We start from the raw sequence: 9,953 nt of genomic DNA, 5'->3' as shown, positions 1-9,953 counted from the left end.
TATAGTTAATACGTACGTAAGAGCACAGCATACGTAAGAACGCTACTTCATCATAGTGAACCGTTTCAGAGCTCCTACCCACAGACCCAAGTCAAATGCTGAGGCGCGTAACAGTGGAAGTTCGCAGGTATGAGCGCGCGTTTCGGTCTTCGCTCTGAGCTTTGAAATAGGCTACTTCTCGACTTCAACGCGTTATGCCTTCCGAAATTTTGGTTGGAGACGGGGAAGGACAGCAGGATGGAGAACAAGGCGACTGACGTCTGTATGGACTGAAGACAAGAGCGCGCTATGGAGATGACCGCTCGCCTCGCGCACTTGGACACCAAGGTGGATGGCAGAAACTGTGATGGACTTGTCAACCATAACGGGGAAACGACTGAGATAAGAGTACCGCTGTCTCACACGGGGAAGAGACTCGGTCCGATCGAGGGGGGGAATCTTTACAGACTGCGTGACAGAAAGTTCCTTCTGGAGGACAAGAAGCGCCTCTGCGCGTGGGCACTGGGAGCCGCGCTGTTAGGCATTTTGCTGATGGTATTACATGCTGAGCTGTGCCCACTAGTGTATCAACCAGTAAGTAGATCTACAGCTATTGTGAAATACAGAAAACACCAGAGCGCTTGAGACAAGTGAGTAGTGAATTTGATGGATGGGGCATCAGTTATGGGCTCTAGAGGGTAAAATGATTTTCAATAAAGAGAAACATCATCCAGATTTAGGAGAAGAGTCACAATCATTTACCCTAATAAAGAAATTAAAAATTCCAAAACTGCACGCCTGAAATAGGGACTTGTGGGGAACCAAAGAAAAGTAACTATTTTGTAACAGTTTTTTTGTTAAAAAGTGGATACATGTTGTTATCTTAATGCACTATTACTACTTGATCTAACTCAGTGCTTCCTAAACCTGTCCTGGAGGACCCCTGCCCTGCACATTTCGTCTGTCTCCCTAATCAGACAAACCCAATTTAGTTCTTTCAGTCTCTACTAACGAGCTGAATAGTGGAATCAGGTGTGTTAGATAAGGCAGACATACAGAAGGTGCAGGGCAGGGGGGCATCCAGGACAGGTTTGGGAAGCACTGATCTAACTCTTTATTGTTTCATCTGGATAAAACTTGTTCATTTAGGGGGCTAGAACACCCATGGAAATACATGAGATACGCTTTATTAACTTCCACCAATCAAAACTTCTCTGAGGTCTCATATCATGTCCCTGCAGGTGGTAATACACACAAATGCATTTATACATTAATGGAGTTTCTTTCGTTCCATTCCACAAATCAGCCAGTAATCTCGAAAAAAGCTAGAGTCGTTTTTTGCGAACACATTAATGGGGGTATCAGGTTGACCAAAAGAGGAAACATCTTTTAGTCTTGCAAAATCATGACTCTATAGCAGGTTTACTTGGTCACATATGTCTTCAGAAGAAAAATATTAATTTGTAACGCTAAGGTGAAAAAAGAACATACAAATAAAGCACAACAGAACATGTAATACTGAGTAGATTCTCAGAAACCAAACTTAACACAGGAAACCGGATAGTCACTGTGATCACTTATTAACTGTTATGTATCCCAGAGTCATTATTTAGATTTGTCTGATCATTTATGCGCTTAGCCAAAGCAAATCACAGTGCTGTCCAGTGCAGCAGTGCATTCATGTATCAGTTTATCCATTCCCTAGGATTTGGACCCATGACCTTGGTTTTGCTAGCACCTTGCTCTACTAAACAGTTATATATATTTTGGATTGTATTTAACAACAACAACATAACAATAATAAGGGATAATATCTCTGGAGCCAGATTCACAAAACATTCTTAGGAACAGAATTCTTCTTAACTGCTATTTTCCTTACAAAAGACTGTCATTACTTAAAAAAAAAACAAAAATAAGAAAGATGTTCATAATGTTTTAATAATTTTCTTCGTAGGAATTGCCCTTTGGGACATTCTTATGAATGTCTTGGAATTTATCTAAAGAAAATTCCTAAACTTCCTTCTTTAGAATTTATGTATTTATTTATTTTGTGAATCCAGACCTTGCAAAGCCTTCACATATTTTTTGTAAGAAAAAAAAGTTGTTCTTAAGAAAATATTTGAGTATTTCTTAAATTGTATTATTATTATTTATTGCACTTAGGAACAATTTTACAAACTTCTTGGAATTTAGTTTTAGACATTTCTTAACTTCATTCTTCAATTTTTTTTTATCTGGCCCCGATTTACATTTCATAAATGTATAAAAACACTAATTTGAAGACCTCATTAGTGTTTTATATTATTGTGAACAAAACCTGAATGTATCAGCTGTTTTTCTTCTACATTAATCAATCAATCAATCACCTTTATTTATATAGTGCTTTAAACAAAATACATTGCGCCAAAGCACTGAACAACATTCATTTGGAAAACAGTGTCTCAATAATGCAAAATGATAGTTAAAGGCAGTTCATCATTGAATTCATTGATGTCATCTCTGTTCAGTTGAAATAGTGTCTGTTTTAATTTGCAATCAAGTCAACGATATCGCTGTAGATGAAGTGACCCCAACTAAGCAAGCCAGAGGCGACAGCGGCAAGGAACCGAAACTCCATCGGTGACAGAATGGAGAAAAAAACCTTGGGAGAAACCAGGCTCATTAAGACCTGCATCTTCTTCATTTAGACCTTTATAAAATGTACTACTCTTCACTTCTATCACTTAATCTCTATTTTTGCAGTCTCACACTGTACTAGTCAACATGGATGGCTGAAGAGTTTTAACGCCCTGACTGACAACTAATCAGTGTTCTCATCTCGGTTTTCTTGATACGCTCTAGCAAGTTTCCTCCAATTATTTTTGGTTATATTGCTTAAAACTTATTTTTGATTATACTGCTTCAGACAATTTAGAGAAATAATTAATTTACGCCTCCAAAGCATAGCCTAATTCTGCAACCGTGACGGTGTATTTAAACTTACCATTCTCATGGAAACCAAATTATACAGGAAAAGCGGCTATTTATGCAAGTTTTTCCACATTTTGTCCTCTCTCCCTTTCTGCTGCTCAGACTGCCTATTGCATCTTTCCACTCCATTTAGTGCATAATTAGCGCCTGTTTGAATAATGGATTTGAGTGTTGACCTCAAACGGGACATAAGCACTATGCTGATTTTCATAGGCTGTCCTGTCCACATTCCGTGGTGATTAAAGTGGGCAAAACAAACTTCAGCCCTACACCCTGTAAACTTTACTGTTTCCTGAATGTCAGTGTGGTGCATTTACCATGAACACAAAGAAATCATTCATTATTTCTCTGAAGCCAATTTGTGAATAACTTTTACAATACCGCACATGCCATCCATACAATTAAAACAAAATTATACATTTCATTTATTTCTATAGATGCTTATCACAATTATGTGGTTTTAGACTTTGGATTTAAAGGGACTTTTATTTTGATTGCTTCCATTGTCTTCATTTGTAAATGGCTTTGGATAAAAGCATCACACGTCCTGATATCGCTGAAATAGATGTGTTCCTAGGTCAACATATTTTACACCTAACCTTAACCATGAGTGATCCTTAAAATCAGAGGAAATGATAGATGAATGACACTGATGTACAAGCACCTAACAGTGATTGTAAGCGTAAACTTCACAAAATCTATAAACTTGTTCTTCAAATCTGATTGGTTAATCACAATGTTGTTTCAGGGTCAACAAAGATGTTGTCCCAGGAACATGTCTCAGTTGGTAAAATCAGGTTCTGCTAAAAGGGTCTGCTTAACGACTTAATGTAAATGTAAAGGGGTAGTTAAACCAAAAATGAAAATTCTAACACAAAAGAAGATATTTTGAAGAACGTTGGCAGCCAAACAGTCGATGGTCCCCACTAACTTCCACAGTAATTAAAAAATGCTGTGGAAAGCAATGGCTACCAGCAGCTGTTTGGTTACCAACATTCTTCAAAATATCTTCTTTTGTGTCTGACGAAAGAAAGAAATTATGGCAGAATTTACATTTTTGGCTGAACTTGGGTGATCGCTTGAAGATTGATTGAGCAGAACTGTGTACAGGAAGTTGCCAAGTTATTATACAAACCCAAAGCATGCATTGATTGGGTATATAACCTATGCAATGGAAGTTTCCTCTCTACGTATGCACCTGGTCTTATTAAACCACTTTGGTTATACCAGATTTCTCTATATGAAATGTGGACTCTGATTTTGTTAAATACGCTGTTGACGTCAAAATACCTGCCAAGCATGATTCCTTTAATGCATAGAATAATCTGTTTCCGACTGATGCAGGACACCTTGTTTATTAACTCAACACAAAAGTGGCAGGGTCCTTTCTGGTTTTTAATGTCACTCTTAAGATCAAATCACTTAGTTTATAGGCCAAATTAAAGTTTATGTTCATTCAGTGATCAGTTTATTTAGTAAATTATGAGTTACCACATTTTCATGTTAAAATTATTGTGTTTGTAGAAAATCTGCTCAGAAAACTGCTGAGAAACATGATCTGTTTGAACTGTCATTATATCAGAATCGGTATAATGATGTAATTGTTTGTATATTTTCCTCTGGCAATGTAATGGCATTTGCTTTCACAGTTGCATTGCAGTGCATGAATTTGTTTTAGTTTGTTTTCATTGCATTGGTATGGAGAAGGAGCACATGCTAACAGAACGATCTTCCAGGCACGATAATTTATTTAAGCTTACCATTCTCTTGGAAAACAGGTTATGCAGGAAAATTGGCTATTTATGCAAGTTTTTCCACATTTTGTCTCCCTCCCCTTTGTGTTGCTCACACTGCCTGCGGTCATATTGCATCTTTCCACATCATTTAGTGCATAATTAGCGCCTGTTTGAATAATGGATTTGAGTTTTGACCTCTAATGGCAAATAAGCTTGATGCCGATTTTCATGCATGGTCATCCCCACATAACATGGTTGTTGAAGTTAGCAAAGCTATCTTAAATAGGATTCTAAAAATGTTACATTGCTCATTGCTTTCTTTCAACAGGAAGCACCTGCCTCACTTTATTTAAACCAAATGTAATAATTAATCAGTGGAAATTACAGTGAAATACTGTAACTTTAGACTATTAAATGTTTATCATTTGAATTTAAGTACTATTTTTCAGTTCTCCCATTGAAAAGTAGTACAACATTATAACCTTTATGGTATAATTCACTCTCATTCTCTTTGTTTTCTCTCTTCTCTCCAGGAATCCATTTATGCCCTCTCCATAAATGGTCTCATCAGTTTCTCCACGGGTTGTTTGCTCATTCTCATCATCGCCTTCCATTATAAAGACATCAGAGTGAGTGTTTTTGTTCAATCTGATTACGTTGAATCGCCTCCTTTTAAACTCTGAATGTCAGAAGATATTACTCTTAAAGGTACAGTTCACCCAAAAATGACAATTCTGTCATCATTTACTCATTAGCCTTGTGTTGTTCGACACTTGTATGACTTTGTTTCTTTTGTGAAACACAAACAAAGGTATTTTCTGCCCATATAATGAATGTTAACTTAGTTGAAACATGCATTCAAATATTTAGCTTGTAGAACAATCACATAATTTTCTTTTTTTGAACTGGTCCTTTAAGAATTTCTTGAAGATATTTTTCATCCTAATTTTAGTACTGTTTTCAGTTTTGTTTCTAGTTCTTCTAGTTCTGAAAAATAGTCACTTGATTGTGTGACCACAGTTCCAAAACTATAATGTATGTTGCTTTGGCTTAAGCAGGAATGAATAATGGTTAAAGAGAAAATTTACTGAGGCCAGGAAGAGAAATCGGACTAAATTTTGGCAGCATCAAATTCAGAAAACGTTTCACAGCAGGGCATCTATCTACAAGTGTAGTGTAGAGATAAGAAGGGTGAAGTGTGAGGAGCAGATGGGGGTTATCTGAACTCCTCGCACAGAGTTAGCATTATGGGGGCCAAAGGGACCTCATGGTCTTTAAAGTTAAAAAGTCAGTTACACTTTCTGACTCATTTGGGGCAATGAAGTAAAACAAAAGCGAAGATAAAAAGGAACAGAAGAATTAGGAACTTGAATGAGAAAGCATATTTATGCACAATTCTTAATTCTTGTCTTTTAAAATCTGCTGTACTCTGGGAAAGCATGACGCTTGGCCAAAAACCCCTGCTACTCTTAAGTACCTCAGCACATGTCTTCATCGTCCCACTCGACATTACCTGCTTCTACACAATCTCACATCTCTCTCAGACCAGCCCAACCCTTACCCCATTCCTTGCACCCGACGAGCCCTTAACTGTGTCTCCATGAGGGGGACAAAATCTGACTCTCTGCAGCCAGATGAATTAGGTTTGCTTAACTTCTATTGAAGCAAATGAATGTAAAATGTCATATGGACTGATATATTAAGTGTCATACACTGCTCCAGATTAAGGCCAACACTTTTGTAGTCCAGTAGTCTTTTGTTGATTGGGGTGACTCTTCAGTATTGATATTTTCAGTTGTCATTCCTATCATAGCAGGAACTTATGCAACTACATGTTGCTATCAGTATTGTACAGCAGGGTGAAAAGCTTCCTTTTAAGAAAAGTATTTTTTTTAATAAGTATTTATGGTGCAACATAATATGTTTACATTTTGTTTTAGTTTTATACATTATAAGTTTAATAATAATATAAGCTATAGTTTGTTTTTGTCTTATACGTTTTTTTTATGAGCATGGTATAGTGCCATGCACTGCTCTATAGTTTGAGCTACAGAAACACTTTATAAAAGTTAATGTAAAATGAAAAAGTTTAATGTAAAAGTTAATGTTTCTACCAGTGAAAGTGCATTTCTGAGAAGAAAAGTCTGAAACGTGAGATATAAATTCATAACAACAAGACAAATATTAGAAAATTCACAATAACCTTTTAAATTTTTTTGTCCTTTATCAAGATTGTAATCAATATTAAGTATATTCATATACTGACAGTTCTAATATTTTTCATTTATTTTATACCTGAGTTTCACAAAGCAAAAGCAAAACCTTTCCAAATACACTCTGGAACCCCTTGGGATGCACATGCAATAACCCTACTACTAATATATTTCTATTTTCATTAGATTATAGTGTGGTTAATTATGTTACACTCAATATGTTACATTATTTGGTGTAGTTTAAGCATTATAAATTTTCCTCGCTAAACCATGCCTTTTTGCCACAGTAAGTCTCTATTGATTTGAAATGCCTAAACATTTGAGTAAATTACCTAGAATTCTGTGTCTTGTCATCGCCCCCAATGACCTCATGTATGAGGAGAATTCTGCAGTGCAGAGTGAAAAACTTTTGCAGATTATACAGCGGCTGGATCTGGTACAATAAGTGTAGCAGGAAAATGTAAGCAACAGTTACAATTACAACCGAATTCTGGTCCATGTACTTTTCAAACCGTCTGTTGTAATCCAAGACGACTGCTGATATGTGGTGTCACTCATTTCCAGCTTTTCAAGTCATGTTTAATATTTTTTGTGTCATGTAATTAATGAGCCATTCATTTGTGATTTATGGTTTCGGGTAGTTTCACCGACACACATGTCCTTCACAAGCAAAACAGTTTACAGCTGGGCGTCCTATCAGGGAGGGCAGGGCTGTATTTGTTTTGGCCCCGTTCTTACAGTGAATCAAGAACATCTTGCTCACGCTCTCGTCTCGGCCTTACTTTTGTTAATCTTTGCTTCCTTATGAGATCAATCAAGTGATTCTCTTGTTGATACACATCCTGCCTCTGTTTTTCTTTCCTTTCTTCAAGCTTTTTATCATTGACCACAACCAGGTGGACTGGCGCATTGCCATGACCAGTAACCGGGTGCTTGGCATCTCCCTGGAACTCGTTGTCTGTGCTATCCATCCCGTGGCAATCTACCTGAGGCCAGATATGGGGGACAGACTGGCGGGGGAGCCAGAGCAAAATTCCTCTACCCCCCTCTGCTTGTCCTCGAGTCACAAAGAAGTCATGCTGGATGTGGAGCTGCTGCTGTCGGCCCTCATGTTCCTGAGACTGTATCTCGTGCACAGAGCCGTCCTGCTACACAGCAAGGTGCTCCTCAGCGCCTCGTACAGGAGCATCGGCTCCCTCAACAACATCAACTTCAGCTTCCGCTTTGTGCTCAAGGTGCTAATGAACAAGTATCCGGCCCGCACGCTGCTGGTCTTCATTATGTTCTTCTGGCTCTCCGCAGCTTGGATGCTGCGACTGTGTGAAAGGTACAGAATGTGCAATCATTTGCAGCGAAACACTGACACAGACAGTATTTATTATGCTTTTTCCATTCACTTGCTTTTTGCTCGACTCATTAGAAACAGCTAATCAAGTGTTATCAAGCTTCTTCTGATGTTTATGGTCAATTTGAGTTGTGGTCGTACGTTTCTTATGAATAGATTTATTTCAGGAACAAACAAATTGCTCTTCAGCATCAGCTCATTACTGACCATCAAATTTGGAGCAATATATTCTGTTTTACTTGTCATGGCATAGATGAGTCATTGCCTTTTTGCAACAATTATTTAGACATTTTTAATCAGTTTAAGTCTGGTTTTGTTAGTTTTGCAGAATACATACCCTACGTATATTTACAGTCACTCTCTGTCTCCACCTATAGGCAGCAACAGGTAGAGACAGGTGGCATGGACACAGCATTGTGGCTGATAGCCATCACCTTCCTCACAGTGGGATATGGAGATGTGTACCCTCACACCAGCTGTGGCAAGTTGGTGTGTCTCTTCACAGGTGTCATGGTAAATAAAAACTTACTTTTAACTATTACTCATATTACTCAACTATTATTCATTTTAACTATTACTCTTATGCTCTCGATCTACTGGTACTAGCAGTTTGAGACAAATGCAATAAATGATGTAATTATTGACAATTACTGAAGATGAAAACTTTTTTTTTTTTTTTTTTTATGAAAGAAGACAAAGACTCCTACTGTTTCACTGAGCTCCATTTCTTTAGTTTAGTAAAGAAATACATTTTGTTTAGCATTATAACAGGATGTTGTATATGCATTGTTAGGTAGCTCTCGACTTTGATTTTAATAGTCGCAAATGTGACAATAATTTAGCCTGAAAACTGTGTGTGCTTTAGTCAGCTATATTGGTGTACAGTATATGTATGTAATATTTCATAACAACAACAAATACAGCGTGAGCCATGATGATGTGAAAACTTACTCTTATGTTCGTTTTATTAAAAGAGATTCAAATTTGCTCATGAGCTTGTGCTTTAAATCAGAATCACTATGAGTCATTTTTCAGTTAACTGTAACTATGCCATATACTTTAGATGTACATTTTACTGACCCGTTGATCACAGGATAACCTATAATTAAAGATGCATATTCACAACATAGTTCAGTTAAATAATACCGGTCTAAGAATGCTTGTATGTGGTTTGTAAGTCATTTGTCTCTTAAATGACACCTTGCTGCACTGGTTCCACTTCATCACACTTAAAGCTTTGTGACTGATTTATAAGATCCACGTCCATCTGGACACATTTTTTGTACAGTCACAGCTGTTCTTCCACCCTTCCTGACAGCGGCACTCAGTGATGCTGTGCAAGCAGGCCCTCTGAAGAAGGATGAAGATTACGATTTAAATAGAATCATAGTCTCAGTCTGTGACTTCTTTCAGCTATTCAGTCGCATGATTAATAAACACGGTCATCTGAATAAATAAGTTGCATTTGAACAAGTATCCAGCAAACTAGTTTTTGTTTGTTATAGATTGTATGCTTAAATCATATCTTTAAGGCATGATGAACATATTTAAAAATGCTTTAAATATGGACTCTCAGGCTTTGTGTGTGTCTGGGTGTATCTGAGCATTGAGTTCAGTAAGTGAAGAAGGGAGGGAATGATTTAGCAAAATGATACACAGATTGTTTTGTCTGTAAACCAAGTACTTTGGTTACACCCGTACAAGATCATT

The 9,953-nt window shown here is 37.3% G+C and overlaps 1 protein-coding gene across 1 annotated transcript; it reads left to right on the top strand.

Moving 5' to 3' along the window:
• The first annotated feature begins 46 nt into the window (after positions 1-46).
• On the top strand, positions 47-9,714 carry LOC113095812 (small conductance calcium-activated potassium channel protein 3-like). Its single transcript, XM_026261182.1, has 5 exons — positions 47-573; positions 5,219-5,314; positions 7,771-8,225; positions 8,621-8,756; positions 8,934-9,714. Exons 1-5 carry the CDS (start codon positions 289-291, stop codon positions 8,979-8,981), a joined length of 1,020 nt encoding a protein of 339 aa, XP_026116967.1. The 5' UTR covers positions 47-288; the 3' UTR covers positions 8,982-9,714.
• Positions 9,715-9,953: the final 239 nt, after the last annotated feature.

Source organism: Carassius auratus, unplaced genomic scaffold (assembly GCF_003368295.1).
Source record: "Carassius auratus strain Wakin unplaced genomic scaffold, ASM336829v1 scaf_tig00215795, whole genome shotgun sequence".
Classification (NCBI taxonomy): Eukaryota; Metazoa; Chordata; class Actinopteri; order Cypriniformes; family Cyprinidae; genus Carassius; species Carassius auratus.
Note: the sequence above shows the minus strand (reverse complement) of the source record. Positions and strands in the feature narration are given on the sequence as shown.